Genomic DNA, 18,779 nt, shown 5'->3' with positions numbered 1-18,779 from the left:
CTTTCCCCTCTGATAGACATGGTCATGGTCACACCAAAGTAACCCTTCTTGATGGCCAGCAAGTTATATTTTCTTCTGCTGCTGCCATGTAGACTCCTGACCTGGGCGGTGGGGATGTCCGCATTTTATGATTTGATTATCTCATTACTAGAGCAAACATGCTATAAGGAATCTCAAACTCTGAACAGAGAACTGAGCAAGGTCACAGAGCTTGGTAATGGCAGAAAGAAAAAAAAAAGCAAGCCCCAAGGCCTTCAGGTCAGTCCCCTGCACCATTTGTGACGGTCGGCTCCCACTATAGGTCCAGAAAAACTCCTAACTAAACATCACTCCACTCCCTCAACCTGGCTCTGAGTCTGGCAGGTTTACCTTTCACCTCCTCTGCCAAAGTCAAGTGCTGCCAGAGACACAGGAGGCAGAGATCCACCTCAGACCTGCAGAGACTCAGCTGATGGGCATTCCAAGGCCAGAGGACGAACAGCAGGGACTTAAGGGATGTGTGTGGGCAACAGAGGGAGGTCAGAGGTCACGGAAGCTGAAGGGGACAGAAACTCACTCTTGGCTGGTTTTTTTTTTTTTTTTTTTGGCTTCAAAACTTTACTGGTTTGACAGAGACCTAGTGGTCAGGAAGTACATTTCTAGTTGTTTGAGACGGGGAGATAGGAGAGAGGTACCAGAAAGTAGAGTGAACACTGAGCCCGAAGTTACTCCCCCACCATGCCAACCTCTGAGACCAGAAGCCCCTGTCCCACCACACTAGGTTCTCTGAGCCTGACAGCCAGTGCACTGGAGGCCTCGTCAATGCTAGCTGCTGTGTTTACTCTCTGGGATAACGGTTAGATCAGCCACCAGATGAGAGGAAAGCGGAGAGTTTGTGCAAGACTGGTAGACACTTGATTCTTGCTCTACGGCTTGTACTTGCACAGGAAGTGCTGGCGCTCGCTGCATCCATTTTTGTTCCAAGTTAAAAACCCTGTAAGAAAACAAACAGACGTTTTAAACCAAGCTAGTTCAGTGCGGAACTTAGCAGAATTATCTGTGCATTTTTCTTGGCGTCCTGGACAAGGCCCAGGGGTGGTTCTTTCATGTGTCAACACGGCTCGGATCCAGTACTGTTTAGTTGAGATGGGCAGAAGCTGTGAGCTGCCTAGATGTAGCTAGATGTTGCTCTGCAGGTATTTTGTAGATATTGCTGACACTCCAACCTACAGACACTGAATCAACCACCCTATGTTATGTGGCCTCGTCTAACAGGTTGAAGGCTGGCCTGGAAGTACAAGGATTTACAGGCTGTGCTAGCTTAAAGTCCTAAAGTGAAAAACTGGGTCACAAAACAGACTGTGACACAGAGTGGAGAGTCCCAAGAGATGACAAAGGGACATGAGAAACAGAATGCCCAATAAATAGGAAGTGGAAAATAGGAGTGGGCCCTGTCACAGAGAGCAGAGTTCATGCATGGCTGTACCTAGGTAAAAATCCATCTACAGATTATAAAAACAGCACTGGGGGTGGGGGTGGGGTCTTGTGAAGATTTTTCCCTTTAAGTCTACCCTTCACCAGCTTTTCACTAGCCTTGTTCCTATCCCTCTGGCTTGTCATTAATAATTTATGTTCCACCCTACCCCGGACCCCGCTTGTGTGGCTGACCCCCACCTTTCTGTGCTGGTATTACACCTGACCACTACCCTGTCCAGCTTTATGTGGGTTCTGGGATTCACACTCAGGTTCACACTCAGGTTCTCCTGCCCACGCAGCAAGCGTATTATCCCCACGTCATCCCCCTAGTGCCATCTTTCAGTTTCTTTGCATCTGCAGCCTGTGTCCTGATCGCTGTGAGCCAAAGGGAAACAAGGTGGAAGGGATGGGATAAAGCAGACCCAGGCTCCCTGTTCCCACACAGATGCCGCACACTCCTTCCCTGTGTGAGAAGCCCAGCACCATGGGCATGCAAGGGACCTAGGGAAACACCCGGTCAGCCTCTTCCCCAAAGCCAGCCAGGCTCAAAGGCAGAAATAGAAGATCTCATAGCACAGGTCTCAGAGTCCCTGGAATGTTTTCTTTTGGAATGTTCGTGGCGCTAAGTCTCTCTCCTAACACAGTTTCTGCTATAATGAAAACAAAATGCCAACCTTTTCTTTGGTTCACTCTGGCTTCTCACTGCTTCCTGGCGCAGCTCTTTGTGGCCTTGGACAGTATTAACTATTCACAGTTGCCCCTTAACTTGGGTGGGAAGCTTTGTTTTAGTGGGTTGTACCTATGGGTCTGCCTGTGTCCTGGCTAAGTTACCTTTCATAGCAGCAGTGTGAGCTAAGGGATGGCCTAAGAGACTCCTTTCTCCAGCTTTTTGCCTCTGATGGCCTTTATCATAATCTGTCCCCTACTGCCTCCCTCCACTGCTGTTAAAAAGTTCCCTCACTGGTATACTGATTTGTCAAAGACTGCTGGGTGGATACAGAGGTCGAGGCCACTCTCCTGTAAGGCGATGTCGCTGGGTGGAAGGGAGACTGGGAAGGAGGACAAGGTTAACTAATGATGGCGCTGCAGCTTGGAGAGAGGGAAGGGCTGCAGGGAACTTACTCTCCTTGGGGTTCAGCACAGCACAGTGCCTGGCTTCGCTCTTTGTCCTGGCACTCCAGGGTTTGTACAGTGGTGTAGACCCATCAATCCACCGCCATAACTGCTTCTGCAATGACAGGAAACAAGGAAAATGCAACCTGGCCAGCTCACTGGCCACAGCCACTCCATGCCCTCAGCCCAGGGACATGGGATCTCATGGGGCAAAGTACAGAAATGTATGAAGGACCAAAATTAGAAAAGCCACTCTTCCATTCAGTGATGGAGGAAAATATCACGATTATTTGAGGATATTTACTTTTGATGGAAACATGGTTATCATTGTGCTAAAAATACTGTTCTCTTTAAAATATATATTTCAGTCTTTTGTGTTGCTTTTTAAACCCTCCTTTAACATAATGATGTACCATATTCTACCTCAATAGCCTCCTATTGACTACTGCATATATTGTTTCTAATTTCCAATTACTATGAAAAATACCGTATGGCTAATTTTGTTGAGAATAACTCTGTGGGGCTGGAGAGAGGGCTCAGAGGTTAAGAGCACTGGCTGCCCTTCCAGAGGTCCTGAGTTCAATTCCCAGCAACCACATGGTGGCTCACAACCATCTGTAATGTGATCTGATGCCCTCTTCTGGCCTGCAGGTGTACATGCAGGCAGAACACTGTATAGGTAATAAAGAAATATTGAGAGAGAGAGAGAGAGAGAGAGAGAGAGAGAGAGGGAGGGAGGGAGGGAGGGAGGGAGGGAGAGAAGTTCTGTGTTTTCAAATTTTTTCCTTGTAATACCATATTTTTCAGACCATAAGATGCACTTTTCCCCCCAAAATTGAGGGGGAAATTAGGGTGAGCCTTATGGTCCAATTGCTGTTTTTACTGTTTTTCTTGCTTTACTGCTCTAAAAACTGGGTGCATCTTATGGTCAGGTACATCTTATAGTCCAAAAAATATGGTATATTCCAGAGGCAGAATTAATGAGTCAAAGGATGTGACTGTTTTGAGGTTATCAATGTCCATTGACAAAGTACTTTCCCAAAACGACCCACTTGGACAAATTTATATCCTCACTGACTGGGCACAAGGACAATTTCTCTATAGCCTCAAGATATTATTCATTATACAAATAAAAATGTTGCAATCTAAGTTAAATTACATCTTTTTAATTCATATTTCCTAGGTTATTAGATACAGGGTACAGTTTTAGAACATTCATTGGTCATTTGTGTCTCACAGTCACACATGTCAAAAAAAAAAGTCAAACTTCAAAAATATGTCACAGAATTAGATATAAATATATAGATTATCTCTGAGTGCAGTTTTGATTGACAACAAAGTAAATGCATAAAAATGAGAAAGAAACTAGCCAAGTGTGGTGGCTTATGCTGTTAATTCTAACACTGGCAAGGCAGTTCTGAGTTCCAGGCCAGCCTGCTCTATATGGGGGAGTTCCAGGTCAGCAGAGCCACGTAGTGAAACTCTGTCTCAAAAAGTAGAGGAGCTGGAGAGACAGCTCAGTTGTTAGAAACACTTGCTGCTTTTACAGAGAACCCAGGCTTGGTTCCCAGGACCCACAAGGCAGCTCACAGCTTTGTTACCCCAGTGCCAGGGTACCCAATGCCTTCTTCTGACTTCCCAGGCACCAGGCACATACATACATGCAGGCACACACACACATATATAGAAGAAAATTAAAAATCATGAAAGTCAAATAAACACCATTTAAGGCAAATAACTGAAATCACTTTTTTCCTGCAATACTGAAAAGGGAAAGCATGGTACCCATCATAGGCAGTTGCCAGAAGGTGACTACGTGCTTATGGAATGTGGTGTATGGTGCACATCATAGGCTGTTGCCAGAGGGTGACTACGTGCTTATGGAATGTGGTATATGGGCACTGGTGTCTCCAGCAATGTCATCAGAATCAGAAAGCATGGCCTTTTCTCATTTGCTTCCTTTTCAGTTAGGTATAGATGCTCCAACCCAAATCCTTAAGTACAGACATCACGTGACATTTCTCACAGTCAAGTGCCAATGGAGAGAACAACAAGGGTCCATAGGGGGGAAAAAAACTAAGGATGATGACAAGGATGACAAATGACAAGGTCTAAGGAAAAGGTTAGCTGAAAGTTTAACCAAGACCTAATGGTAATTAAATTCATCTGAATCTTTTAGAAGGTTGGCTTGCATGCATTCTCCCCTTAGGAAGGGTTTTAGAAAATGGTTATTTTGTGGCTGAAGATCCAGGAGGACCATAATTAACAGTTTCACAAAATGGAGCTATTTAATGTTTTCTCCCACTGAGGGCAAGAATGGGGTCCCTGGCCTTCAGGCCTTGTCTTTCATCATTGGAGGTGCTCGGCTGAAGGACTGCTACTTATGTCCTGCTTGTAGGCCAGGAAGCCATTTCTCAAGAAAGCATAAACACTTTGGGTTTCCCAAGAGGCTTTGCCAGCTAACCCCGGGGTTACCTTCTGTGGGTCGTGCAGGCCAATCCACACAGGCAGGTTTCTTTGATAGCCAGTTATGTACTTTGATATGATGCTGGCTTCCTTTAGGTTCAAGACAGATGCCAGATGGGATCCTTTTCCATATGACTGGCATTCCAGCTGCAAGGAGAGGCCCATTAGTGATGCCGTGGGCACACAGCTCTCTCCTTGGAGCCCTGGTGTGCCAAGCACAATGGATCCACCACCCACTCCAGAAACTGGGTCCTATGCCCACAGATGATTTCTGTCACCATGGAAGACAGAAGGCCACAAGGTCAGGTCTCAGAGGAAGAGGCAGCTCACAGGAGATTTAAGACCAGAGGGTTCCAGTGACCTTCACAAAATACTTCATCTCTCTGAGGCACAGTTTCCTCATAATTACAGGATCTGGGGCCTTTCACTCCATTCTTCCTCTTGCTCTCTGTTCTTTCTTCTCACTCTCTCTGTTCCCCAGTTACCCAGGGATTCACTCAATAAGACTCCCCCCTCCCCAGTACAGGGTTTCTCTGTGTAGCCTTGGCTGTCCTGGACTTGCTTTGTACACCAGGCTGGCTCCAACTCACAGACATCTGCCTGCCTCTGCCTTCCAAGTGCTGTGATTAAAGGCGTGGGCCTTTCAGTAAGACATGTTGTTCCCTAGATTATCTCTGCTGCTTCTCTTGGTCTAAATCAAAACTGGTTCATTTTTGCTTATGCTGCAATGAAATTTTCTGTTTAGATGTCACAACCACACATTTCTCTCACACTTCACTTGCTTTTTGAGGGAAAGGATCCCTATGTAGCCCAGGCTGGACCTAAACTATTCATGACCATCGTGTCTCAGTGCCTAAGAGCTAGGATGCTCCACCATGTTTTGGAAGTCAGAGAACACCATCTGATAACTCATCAGCTGTCATGTGGTGGGTAGATCACCCTTGTTCCTTTCCTTTTCTTATTAAGTTACCCACAAGAGTCTTAGACTACTCCGGGCCTGGGCCATGCCAATGTGGTGATCAGTCACAAGCTAGAGAGGCAGCAACATCAGCTCTCCCCTTCCTTGGACTGGATATTTGGATCTACTTGATGCATAGCTGAAGAGAATAAAATGCCGGCATGTGTGGGTTGTGTCAAGTGAAGATTCCTCTTTTTTCTACTTCTTTGCATTTTGCCTGCCATCCTAGAGACCCGTTTCAGGTATTTCCACACCATGCTTTCGCTAAGTCTCATAATTGGGGATTCAGTTATTTGTTACACAGGTGCCTCAACTCTTCATGCTCCTTTGATCTGTGCATCCATAGCTTTCTGGGGGTGGGGGGGGTCTTGGCCCCTACTCATTCTGTGTCCGTGCAGCCCACTGAAGGTCTGAACACATAGTATCTTCACCATCAGTGTTGACACAATTGAACGGGTTGTGCGCAGCCCTCTTCCCTTCATTTCAATTGTGAGGCTTCTCCTGGGGGGTCCAGGAAAAAACCGTACATTTAAGCTAAATATGATCCAGGACTCCAGCTGGCCCCTTCCTCTAAAAAAAAAAAAAAAAAAAAAAAAAAGGCCAATAGCCCAAACTTCTTACCTCAGCATTAGACCAGTTTCCTAGCTTCCGGAAGTACCCATAGCAGTGGGACCTATAGTAAAACCATCCAGAAGCACAGCTGGGTCTCAAGATATCTGTGCAGAAACAAAAGGTAGTTACAGATTATGATGTCAAAAGCACTGTCTGGGCGGTCATGCAGTGGGCACACGGGGTTCGAAAGATGAGGTCCTCAGTGCATTCTGAGGAGGATGATTGTGTTCCAGAGCTACACAGAAAAGTTCACCCCGAGAGACGCCTGATTGGGAGGAAACACTTATCGCAATGTATTAGAAATACCCAAGCCAAGCTCATATAAGATGGTGTTGATCGCACACTGTGTCTGATCCACGGAATAGCAGTGACTGCACAGCCACCAAAGGACCATACTGAGAACTCAAAAACACAGGTTTCCCAGAAAGAAGGAAATCCTGTCATGTGGATCATCCATGCCCTCCCGCCACAGGACCATAGGACCATGCTCAGGTGAGCTCCCAGGGACCCCAGGCTGCCGTCGCTGCCACTGAGGCTGCTTTTCAGGTTCTAGCCTGGTGCAGTGCAGGCCAAGGAGATGGCATTCAAGGAGGGAGTGCTGTTCAACACCACCCACACCACAGGCCTCTCGGGGCTGTGCTCAGTGCCGAGAGCTAGATCATGCAGAGGTGAGTACTAGGGCCAGCACCGAAGTGGAAGCCTATGGTGGATGGAGCACATAATGGAGCCAGAGGCTCAGAAGGTGCAAATCAACAGAGCCACAAGTTTGCCTGGACAAGAAGCTGAGCTGGGCCAATATCAATGGTTTCTGTGAGAAATTCAACCAAGACGTTGAGGGGCCTCCACCTGCCACCTGCTTGATGGCCCACAAGATCCAGTACCCACAGGAGTAGGAGGCCATCCAGGCCTTGACGGACAGCAACAATCTGGCAGATTGAACAGGAGCAGGAGAGCTCACCCTGAGGACACGGGATCAGGTGAGCCAGCCCTAGGGACATGGGAGTTGGGGAGCTGGCTCTGCCCTGAGGATGTGGGAGTGGGAGAGCCAGTCCTGTCAAGATAACAGCTGGCCCTGCCATGAGTGGGAGAGCCAAGCCTGCCCAGAAGACACAAGATCAGGAGAGCTGGTCCTGCCCTGAAGACATGGGAGCAGGAGAGCTGGCCCTGCCCTGAAGACATGAGAGCAGGAGAGCTGTCTCTTCCCCGTGGACAAGGGAGTGGGCCCTGATCCAGGGCTCTGAGTCGACCTCATCCCAACATCTATCCCATGTATGACCTGCTGGAATACATGAAGGGGCCGGACCTACAGATTCAAAGATTAAGAATCTCCTTGACACACAGCAACAACGGGATATCTGACCACAGTCCCAGTGAGGATCTGGTAACAATAGTGTAGGCCTCAAACCAGACCCATGACTCGTAGCAATGAATATTTGAAAGTGAACATATGTGGACAAAAGGCTATATTGTATGATACACTGCAGCTTCTGTGACAAGATTTTTGTTCGTTTGTTTTATTTTACTGGGGGGAGGTTGCAAGGGCAGAGGGCAAATATGAGGGGATGGGGAGAGGAGAGGGATTTTGGTGCATGATGTGTAAATCATAGGCATTCAATAAAATCATGGCCACAAAAAAAAAAACAAAAAACAAAAAAGCAAACAACAACAAAAAAAGCACTGTCAGTACCACGATAAGACAGTTTTTAGACCTAGAACACCTTGAATTAAAGGAACCTCTCTTGCATAAAGACCCTGCTGAGCTGCTAAAAATGTACACTGCATGGGGCCTGGGTGTCTAGGTAAGTTGATGAAAAGCCTGTGTTACCTGCACAGAGCCCTGGTGTTGATTGCTAACACTGCATAGGCCAGGAAGGGTGAGGCTTCAGGAACATGAGGTAGTGGTTAAGGATGTCTCATCTCCAGTCAGGAGCTAGGGTGGGATACATACATATTGGTGTTCAGCTCATTTCCTTCTTTTTCTTCAACCCAGGGTCCCCAACCCATGAGATGGTGCTCCTCGTGTTCAGGGGAAGCCCCCCTTCTGCAGTTAAACCTCTCTGGACACACCCGGAGATGCATCTCCTAAGCCATTCTAAATTTAGTCAGTGACCATGTAGATGGAGCATCACAAAAAGGCTCCGGGAATTACCCGACAAATGCCAAGCAGCAAAGACCTTGGCTATTTCTGCTGTTTGAAGAATGAGCAGACTTTCACATGAGGTAAAAGGAAAGTGTTTAGTTCCGTGGTTGCCACCGTCACCAGCCTGTTGAGTGCTGCGCACCAGGCCATGCAGTTTACTCAGGAGTTATTTTTATCAAAATAATTCAGAAGGACGAAGTAGGACAGGATAGTTACCTGACAAAGCATCTCACACTATGAAATAGAAAAGCCACTCTTTAGATTCAGTTCCATGGCCTGGGGCGGGGGGAGGGGAGGCGCTGGGAACCCATGTTTCTACCAGGAACCCTTCCAATCTTTAATTTATAATATGCAAAAATGACAAGTTAGAAACTTGGTAACAAATAATTACAGAGTTTAGAAGCCTCAACTTTTATATGAGAAGAAAAAAAAAGTGATGAAAAATTTAAGTTTTGAGTTTGACACTAAATATTTTTCTTTAAAAAAAAAAAAAGATGTTATTTGAAGGAGTGTCTCACTGGGTAACCAGGCTGGGCACCAACAGATGTTCCTGCCTCACCCTCCGATATGCTGGGATTATAGAACTACATTGAAGCCCTGAGAAATCAAAAGCTTTTATTTTTCTTTAGATCATAGAAATTGAATTGTGAAAGCAGATGGCTTTGCAGATTTATGTTGGCTAGTTTTATGTCAACTCCACATAAGCTAGAGAGAGTCTTAGTTGAGGAAGTGCCTCCCTAAGATCCAGCTGCAAGGCATTTTCTTAATAAATGATCACTCATGTGGGAGGACCCGGCCCATTGTGGGTGGTGCCACCCCTGCCCTAGTGGACCTGGCTTCTATAAGAAAGCAGGCTGAGCAAGCCAGTAAGCAGCACCCCTCCATGGCCTCTGCATCAGCCTCTGACTTCAGGTTCCTGCCCAATTTGAGTCCCTGTCCTGACTTCCTTCAGTGATGGGCCATGGTGTGGAAATACAAGGCAAATAAACCCTTTCCTCCCCAACTTGCTTTTGATCGTGGTGTTTTGTTGTAGCACTGTAACCCCAACCAGCACAAGGCTGATCACTGGTTACTGTTCCAAAAAAGTTGAGTAGCGAAATGGGCTCAAATATCAGGAAAGCTCACCAAGGCAGCATTGGGAAGGGCTATGGTTTGAGAGTGACATGTCCCCCACAGTCTCATGTGTCTCCGTGCTTGCTCCCCAGGCAGCACTGCTTTTAAAGCCCACAGAACTTTTAGGAGGTGGAGCCTCACTGGAGGAAGTGGGTCACTGGGGTCAGGCCTTGAGGTTCCGTGGCTAGCCTCACTACCTGTCAACTCTCTTCTTCCTGACTGTGCCACCTCCTCCTCCTCCTGCCACCACGCCTTCCCCACAGCTGTGGACACTATCTTTCAAATTGTATATGAAGGAAGCCATTCTTTCCCTGAAGTGTGATGGAAGTTTTGGCTTCTCTATAAACATGTTTTTGTTTTCATTCCAAGCGTGGGATTTTAGTTTGGGCTTTAGTCTGTCCACAGCTGATAACTGTCTAGTGCGGGGCGTGGTCTTTGCCAGCTCCTAACAGCCTGCCTCATGCTGCACAGAGAGGGGCATTGGACTCTGAGGGAGATAAATAGGAGAGCCCAGAGAAAGCAAGTGTGGTGTTCAGTGGTGGCCCCAGGCGAGCAGCAATTTGGAGAGATCAGAGATGGACAGTGTGGAGAATGGAGAAAGACGTTTGAATGCCGCAGCTCAGAGGAGACTGCTTGCTGTGTTTGCTGTGACTGAGCTTGGTATTGCCCCCCCCCCCAAAAGCATAATTGACCATAAACAGCCAGGAGAAGTAAAGGAGTCTGTGCCCCTTCTCTTTCTCTCTTACCCAGGGTTAAGGCGTTGGTAGAAGGGAGGTAAAGGTTCAATACCCCAAATAAAATAGAGGTTAAAAAGAGTGTCAACACTGAAGCATGCGTCTCATGCAATGAGAAAAGTAACAGATACAGGAAGCATACCTTTTAACCTAATGCTGAAAATGTTCCGGAAGAGAGGCAGCAGAAGCCAAAAATCTCCAACCCTAAATGTGAGGGACTCGGGGCTGGTCGCCGTGGGTAACCGTGAAAAGGCACCTGAGTGTAAGGACAAGACTGCGCCCCAGAACAATTCACTCTGTCCTCTCCTATGACCTGGAGTAAATCTGCTTGACTTTTCTGTGGGCAAACACACAGCACAGATTCTCCTCCACCGTGGCATTCTCTTCCCCTGACTGGAGATCACAAGAGCGGCCATCTTGGGGCACAAGGAGAGGACCCAGAGGGGCCAGAGGAGACCTAACATCACGATGCCTCCAGCCAGGCAATCAATACTCCGTCTCTCCCATCAGGGTCTCTGCTGCTCGGTGTCTGTGTGCGCGCTGCTCCCTGTCTTTTCAATTCGTCTCTAAGTTTGCTTTTCTCTGTGCCTTTGTATGCCACCTCTGCTCCTCTACCTCCTGGTCTCTCCTCCCCTCCGCTCTTCTCCTTTTTTCTTTCTCACCGTAGCCTAGCATTATTGCAGCTACCGACTTGCGCCCCCTAGTGGGAATATCTCAGCTCCTAGAAATGCTTCCAACGGAAGCCCTGTGCTCTCTTGTGCCTTCTGCTGAGCCATACTGGTAAATACCCAGCATTCCTTGGTACCAGGTCCTGCTCTGGGCAGTTTACTAATACTCTAGAACCCACCATCACCCACATTAAGCAGTTCCGGATATCACCACCGCATTTCTAGATGAGGAAACAAGGCAGAAAGGAGTTGTCGCGCCCCACACTGCCACAACAAATAAGACAGAGATAAGATATGACCTAGACAGCATGGTATATTTAAAGGACAAAACCCACAAGCCACTCATATTTATTCAGGCTTCCCTATTTATCAGCCAGACCCTCCCAGAGAGATGGGAATGGGTGCCTATGGTACAGACAAGGGAACCTGCTGAGTCTACTAGACAGAGATGCAGTGAGGCCTGGGGGTAGCCACTGCCTTCTCAGAAGCCTAGGGGCTTTCATATCTCTACCAAAGGCGTCAACGCCCATCATTGTTGTGCACGGGGTGACAAGAAGGGACAGGTCCTAGCACCCCGGCTCTAAACCTCTAGTGATTTTTCTACTCTGCTAACCTCTTATAACTCTGGTTTCTTGTCCTTACAGTGAACTGACAATGCACACTTTCCCCACAGGGTTGCTTGGAGAGTTAGTGGGATAATACATACCGAATGCTAGCAAAGTGGTTAGCATGCTGCCCAGTACATAGTAATTGCTGAATAAATGGCAGCTGGACAGTACTATAGCTTTCTTGTGTGATACTGGGGATTGGTCTGGTGCATAGCAAAAGGCCCTATCACAGAGCTATAGTGCTCCAGGCTAGCCCCATGCCTCCTTTCTTTCTTTCTTTCTTTCTTTGTTTCTTTCTTTCTTTCTTTCTTTCTTTTTTAAACCTGAGACAGGATCTGTTTAAGCTTCCGAGACTGGCCTGGAACTCTGTGTAGCCCTGTGATCTTAGGTCTGGCTCTGAGTTCATCCTACACTGTTCTCCTGAGTAGCCAGGATTCCAAGCATGAATCCCCAGACTCAGCAAGAATTACAACTATTAAAAGCCATCACCCTTATTATGACAACTAGGTCGAATATGTCTGAAAATATTACCCAGATGCAGTTTCTATTGTCTCTAAATGTTCCTGTTTCTCCTCATTGAGGCCCAGGCAGCCACAGGACAGGGTGAGGAACCATTGTGCGGACAACAGAGCTATGATCTTGGCCATCAGCCTCTGTTGAAAGAGAAGATCAATTTCTAAGCTCTCCACATCTATTTTAAATTCAAGATTTGGCTTTTTCCGTATGCTTTTGTGCAAATAATATATGGGACCTGTCTGAAGCACAGTTCTCTGGAACATAACAGTAAACAAAAAGGCTTTCCACAGCTGGGAGGAAGATCTGTCTGGAAAAGAGCCATGGAAGGACCCATGGTATATGTTTCGGCTTTATCTGCTCCTAGGGAGAGATCCAAAGAGATTAGGGAAGTCCTGGGAAAGGGGCTAGAGAGTCTTATTTCATTTTCCAGAATATAGCCAGGGTAAATGTCAAGCCCTTAAGGGAAACCGGAGGTCAGGGCAGCCCTTAAACAACACTTAGACATGGCTGGTAGGCAGCAGGGGATGGGGGGCTGGTAGGCAGCAGGCACTGGGGGGCTGGTAGGCAGCAGGCACTGGGGGCTGGTAGGCAGCAGGCACTGGGGGCTGGTAGGCAGTAGGCACTGGGGGGCTGGTAGGCAGCAGGCACTGGAGGCTGGTAGGCAGCAGGCACTGGGGGCTGGTAGGCAGTAGGCACTGGGGGGTTGGTAGGCAGCAGGCACTGGGGGCTGGTAGGCAGCAGGGGCTGGGGGGCTGGTAGGCAGCAGGCACTGGGGGGCTGGTAGGCAGCAGGCACTGGGGGGCTGGTAGGCAGTAGGCACTGGGGGGCTGGTAGGCAGTAGGCACTGGGGGGCTGGTAGGCAGTAGGCACTGGGGGGCTGGTAGGCAGCAGGCACTGGAGGCTGGTAGGCAGTAGGCACTGGGGGGCTGGTAGGCAGCAGGCACTGGGGGGCTGGTAGGCAGTAGGCACTGGGGGGCTGGTAGGCAGCAGGCACTGGGGGCTGGTAGGCAGCAGGCACTGGGGGCTGGTAGGCAGCAGGCACTGGGGGGCTGGTAGGCAGCAGGCACTGGGGGGCTGGTAGGCAGTAGGCACTGGGGGCTGGTAGGCAGCAGGCACTGGGGGCTGGTAGGCAGCAGGCACTGGGGGCTGGTAGGCAGCAGAGGCTCAGGGCAGTTCCCAGCATACTGTACATGCTTGCAGGGAAGAGAAATAGTGGCTGACTTCCCTGAGCAGTCATAAGTGGTGAGAGAATTGGAGGCTGGAGGCAGGTGTCGGCACCATACGACGCCATGTCGACATCAGGCTATGGCAAGGACCACAGCCTTCAACCGAGGCCCCTCAAAGCTCTATTTGTCTTCACACTTTCTTGCATTAATTCATCCCCTTGGCCAAGGCCACTCAAGAAGTTCTAAGCCTCCATGGATCTCTTGGTGGCCTCTTTTCTCATCAGAAGTGATGCTCACGCAAGCAGTTCTTACACTGCCACCTCTAGCTCCAGGTGAGGCTATGGAGGACTGTGGGAGATGACCAAGGCTAGGAGCTTTCTCTGCCCTGGTTTTACTCACAGATTCAACAAAGCTGTTACATCAGAGGAGCCCACATTTCATCTTGTTTCCTTCTAGATTTTCTGTGTCCCCTCACACACACACACCCCTTGGTGCACTCCAACGTTCCTTGTTCTGCATCATTCACTGTAGAATCTCTAGTGTCACTGACACACTCCCTGTCGTTGGTGCTTGGTCCATGGTGTGCAGTAGCCACCTCTGCAGCTAGGTTTGCGGGTCCCTGGTAAACTGGACTTTGGAATATCGTCAAATAAGAGAAGAATGTGTAAATCATTGGATGCTGTGATTACAGCTATCAGCCACAGACAGTCTGACAACTGTCTGCTTCCAACCGTCTCTCCCTCATTGACGGCAAACTTGCAAATTTTATTCTGCAATCCTTGATTTAAAAGCATGCTTCACAACCATCTTGGGCTGGCTTTTGTTTGAGTGCAGAACCTTTGATGTGTCATATTATTTTTCATTTTCATCTTTAATATTTCTTTCCTGAAATGCCTGCGTGGGTGAGTGCACAGTGTGCTGTGTGCTCACTGCCTGTGGCTGCCTGCCAACAGTTGCTCTGAACTTACCGCTCAGGACTTCGGGGCCAGCTACCCAGCTCAGCAGTAAGAGCAGCCGCACACATTTGGAAGCCATCTCCCTCTGCCGCTGGAGACAATACTCCAATGCTTTGACTTCAGGGTCCTCAGAGCCCTTCCCAGGTTTTTCTTAAAGTCTCTGGTGTTCTCCTAAAATTGCAATTTTGGGCCAGTGAGAAGGATGCTGGAACTTAGATACCACATCAAATTGCTTCCAAGCAGATCAGGGTTTTGCAATGAATATAATCTCGTGACTAAAGTAGGGATCACAGGCATTTAGTTTGTGATTTTTTTATTTTTCTTACCTGCAAGCCTTTCTGAGCCCATGCCCTAACTCCAGCCTCCAGAAGGGCTTAGCAGTCTGAACGGTCCTGAGCTACGCGCCGTCCCGTGTGATCTCCAGGACAGCCAGCAGAGGGCGACCTGGGCACATTTCCTCACGGGTGACAGTAGGCCTTCTAAAGTCCGGGAAGCGAAATAAATGGTTCCAACATTGAGGGTTTTTTGGTTTGTTTGTTTGGTTGGTTGGGGGGTTTTGTTTGTTTTTGTTTTTTATTTTGTTGTTGTTGAAAGTAAACAGATGCCCCAAATACAGTTACAGATAAGAAAGCCTGGGTCATTTGCTCCGTGTTAAGTAGATCTGATTCTTAAACCTTACTGACATCACTTTAAAAAAAACGAGAAGGAAAGAAAAGCTTCGCTAGCCTCCCCTGTCATTAGCAAAATAACTTACAAATTGTTAAAATATCGACACAGACCAGGAAATATGAAGCGAGCCCATTTCCCAGACACAGGCAGCTCGGTGAGGAGGCGGCAGCAGTTCCTGGGCACCTGGGTAGGGACTTACACAAATCAAATCACCCCTGTCTTATAAACCAACCACTTCTCAGGCACAGACCAGCTGCAGAGAACGGCCGTGCAGTCGCGGTTCTTTGTTTGATCTTCCCTCTGTTTGCTATGAACTCACGTGTCCTGCTGCGTTCACACAGTAAGCCCGCTGTCGTTTTGAAACCCCGTCTTCTCCTGGAAGGCTCACTTTCCCATTCTTCCAGTACAAGTCTGGACTACTGCCCTCCTATCTCATGACACTTAAGCTTGTCAAAAAGGGCTATCTACGTTTGCTTGTACCTAAGAACTACCAATGAAGTTGAGCGTCTTTTTATATGATTTAAAAAAATTTTTTGTCATTTATCAGTTTACAGCTTTGTACATTTTTCTTTCTTTCTTTCTTTTTACTTTTTTGATGATTGTGAGATATTATTATTATTATTATTATTATTATTATTATTATTATTATTATTATTATTATTATTATTAATGCCTCCCAGTGGTACTAACAGTATATCTCAGTTCATAATTGTCTCTCATCTATTTTTTTTAACCATTCTGAAGGATGACAGACTACAACTGTAAGGACCAACATGACACCCAAAAGTTACACTTCTTTTGCTCCCATGAAGTCGTCCCTGCCCCTCTGCCAAGTGCATTCAACAAGTGTTGAGCTACGAGCCTCACTGGATCTTTCAGTGGGTTCCTCCCAGGCACAACACTCAAGTGCTAGGAATGCCTTTGTGTGTGCATGCTCTCCTTTATAATATCTGGAATTTCTATGAGAAACAGTAGCCACCACGGTGGACTAAGGTGAAGGGAGGCATCACTCACATGCCCTTCCATCCTTACCTGTACTTTACTGAAATTCTAGGCAATAGTAGTTATCAAAAAACAAACAAAAACCCAAAACTATGAAAGTGAAGAATTCATCGAATTCTTACTTAGCCATGCTTTATGGTAAAAAAAAATAATGAAATCTCAAGAAATAGACAGCTTAAGAGGGATGAGGCAATAGTTATCTAAAATGGAGACTTCTGGACACTATAATCTGCAGCCCCATGAACACTTGGGTTGGAAAGTAACGGAGGGTGTATCCTCCTTTTCTGTTTCCTTTTATTTATTTATTATTTTAGGTTATCACATGGCTGGGTGGCGGCGGCACACATCTCTGTGCATTTGAGGCCAGCCTGCTCTACAGAGTGAGTTCCAGGACAGTCACAGTTACACACAGAGAAATATATATAAAAATTTCCCCCTGACTGTTCCTTTCAAAAGTACCCTGTGATTTCAAATCCTGAAACCCTTTGAAATACAAATGGCTGGAACTCAGCTGTCAGGCTGACTGAACGAAAGAAGAGAGGCCAGCCTTTCCTTACTCTAAGTGAATTTTAGACATCTGGTAAAGCCCTATCATCTGATTTGACCTATAACCAGACTGCACTGCAAGTGTCAGTATGCGGTTTACAGATAAACAAAACTGACATTCGCTGAGATTCTGTAACTTCCCGTAAGTTTCTCAGCAGCCAGTCCACAGAGCCACCACAGAACCCCAACACTGCTGGCCGCCGAAGCTGACTGACTCTTTTAATAAGAGCAGAAAGAAAGCAAACAGCACAGGGTTGAGAAGAAGGCTCAGAGAGTAAAGGAAGGTGCTTGGTGTGCAAGCCTGGAGACCCGAGTTCCATCCCGGGGACCCACGTAAAGATGGAAGGAGAGAGTTGCCTCCACAGAGCTGTCCTCTAACTTCTGCATTCCATGTACGTGTGCACACACACGCACACGGGTACACACACACACGCCGCACATGCGCACACGTGCACACGCGCACATGCCACACACGCCACACACGTAAGTGTGCATACCCACAGAACAATTAATATTGATGATGATTTTTTTATATTGATGATGATTTAAAGCAAATGTTACTGTAACAAACACCCCAGCAGCAATAGCAGCAGCTGCAGCAGCTGCAGCTCTGTGGCCTGTAATTACTGACACCAAACCCCCCACCCCTGGCTAGCTGGCCCAGAGTACCAGGTGCTCACAGAGAGCCATCTGCCCCCACAGCGGGGAGAATTACCTGATTGGAACCGACACTCGGAGAAACCCTGCCTTCTTCAGCTTGAGTGGTCCCAGGTGAGATTCCTGCAGCTCTTATACCTTCCTGCCTGGGGATGTAATGATCTGTTGGAGTCATGAAGTGATAGTGTTGTTTACCAATAATTAGCCTTATCTATGGTCAAAAAAATGAACTGTTTGAGTGATAGCATTAGAATGGACACACACTGAGCTTTGTCTAGCCAAGAGCAGAACCTCTCCCTGTGTGCAAACAAAATCTTCTTTTATGTCCACGTCATTAAAATTAACAGTATCCTGGAGTCGTCAGACAGCCATTTTGTTCTCCCATTTCTTCACTTAACTGTGCCTGGTTCTGTTTTCTGATTTTCCTCTCCTTTTTATCTCTCTGTGTTGTCGGTGACCTTTATATTCCTTTCCTTTCTGGAAAGATGTTAGATTTCCATCCTTGCAGAACAGATTTGACTTTAGGTTATGACTGAAGCCCACACAGACACCCCTCACGCCCTCGTGACACCCCAAGTGCTTTTCCTCACCTCCCAGCACACATCAAGGTCCTTACTCTCCTGTGGAACTGAAGGTCCTGGCATCTTGTTTTAACACAGGCAAGTTATGGCAAAATTGCTTATGCTGATAGACTATTTTATAGCAAAATATTTCTTAGATCATCAAATGAGATGCGAAACAAAGCCCTATGGGTGGCATAGGACAGGCCTCTCCCATGGCACAGTGTCAGGGCGCAGAGTTTTAAGAGCATTGGCTGTTCTTCCAGAGGCTTGGATCGGCGCTTCGTACCCGTGCCAAGCAGCTTACAACTGTCTGTAACTCCAGTTTGGGAGCTGACATCTCTGGTCTCCACAGGCACCTGCAACGCATGTGCACACACCCACATGCAGACACACATACCATACCTATACATAATTAAAAATAATTTTAAAAATAAGCCTTAAAAAGGAAAGTAAGAGAAGCCTAATACCGAGAGAACAGTGGCCTTCCAAGCGCTCAGCGCTCAAGGCTTGTCCGTCGTGTATGCACAGCCTCGGCCTCCTCACCCCAAGCCAGGTCTGTTGGCTGAACAAACAATCGTTGTGAAACAAAAGCAAAAACAAAACCTGGGCTATTTAGAAAGGACATCAGGGGTTCTTTTCCGTGCAGAGGGTCAGGGACTGATTTGTGTTGTGGGCGCCAGGCATTGCCCGTCTCGCGTTACAGAGTCATCTCTGTAAGGGCCCTTGTGTCTGAACCAACAATTGTCTTCTCTCTAACATTAACAATCTACGCGCAATAATAGTGAGTTCCAGACCAGCCTGGCCTGCATAAGGCTCTCTTCCAAACCAGAGAATAAA

The 18,779-nt window shown here is 47.4% G+C and overlaps 1 protein-coding gene across 4 annotated transcripts; it reads right to left on the bottom strand.

Moving 5' to 3' along the window:
• Positions 1 to 610: 610 nt before the first annotated feature.
• Positions 611 to 15,548, bottom strand: REG4 (regenerating family member 4). Of its 4 annotated transcripts, XM_084756137.1 has the most exons (6): positions 15,494 to 15,548; positions 14,518 to 14,676; positions 6,614 to 6,708; positions 5,044 to 5,181; positions 2,578 to 2,683; positions 611 to 973 (listed from the first exon to the last, which is right to left on the bottom strand). In XM_084756137.1, the coding sequence occupies exons 2-6, from the start codon at positions 14,582 to 14,584 to the stop codon at positions 906 to 908; spliced, it is 474 nt and encodes a 157-aa protein (XP_084612263.1). In that variant the 5' UTR covers positions 14,585 to 14,676; positions 15,494 to 15,548; the 3' UTR covers positions 611 to 905. The 4 variants fall into 4 exon arrangements, with proteins under 4 accessions (XP_084612263.1, XP_084612264.1, XP_084612261.1 ...); XM_084756138.1 differs by lacking the exons at positions 14,518 to 14,676; positions 15,494 to 15,548 and adding an exon at positions 11,254 to 11,296; XM_084756135.1 differs by lacking the exons at positions 14,518 to 14,676; positions 15,494 to 15,548 and adding an exon at positions 10,734 to 11,219.
• Between the last annotated feature and the right edge of the window lie 3,231 nt (positions 15,549 to 18,779).

Source organism: Acomys minous, assembly GCF_964271855.1.
Source record: "Acomys minous genome assembly, chromosome: 14".
Classification (NCBI taxonomy): Eukaryota; Metazoa; Chordata; class Mammalia; order Rodentia; family Muridae; genus Acomys; species Acomys minous.
Note: the sequence above shows the minus strand (reverse complement) of the source record. Positions and strands in the feature narration are given on the sequence as shown.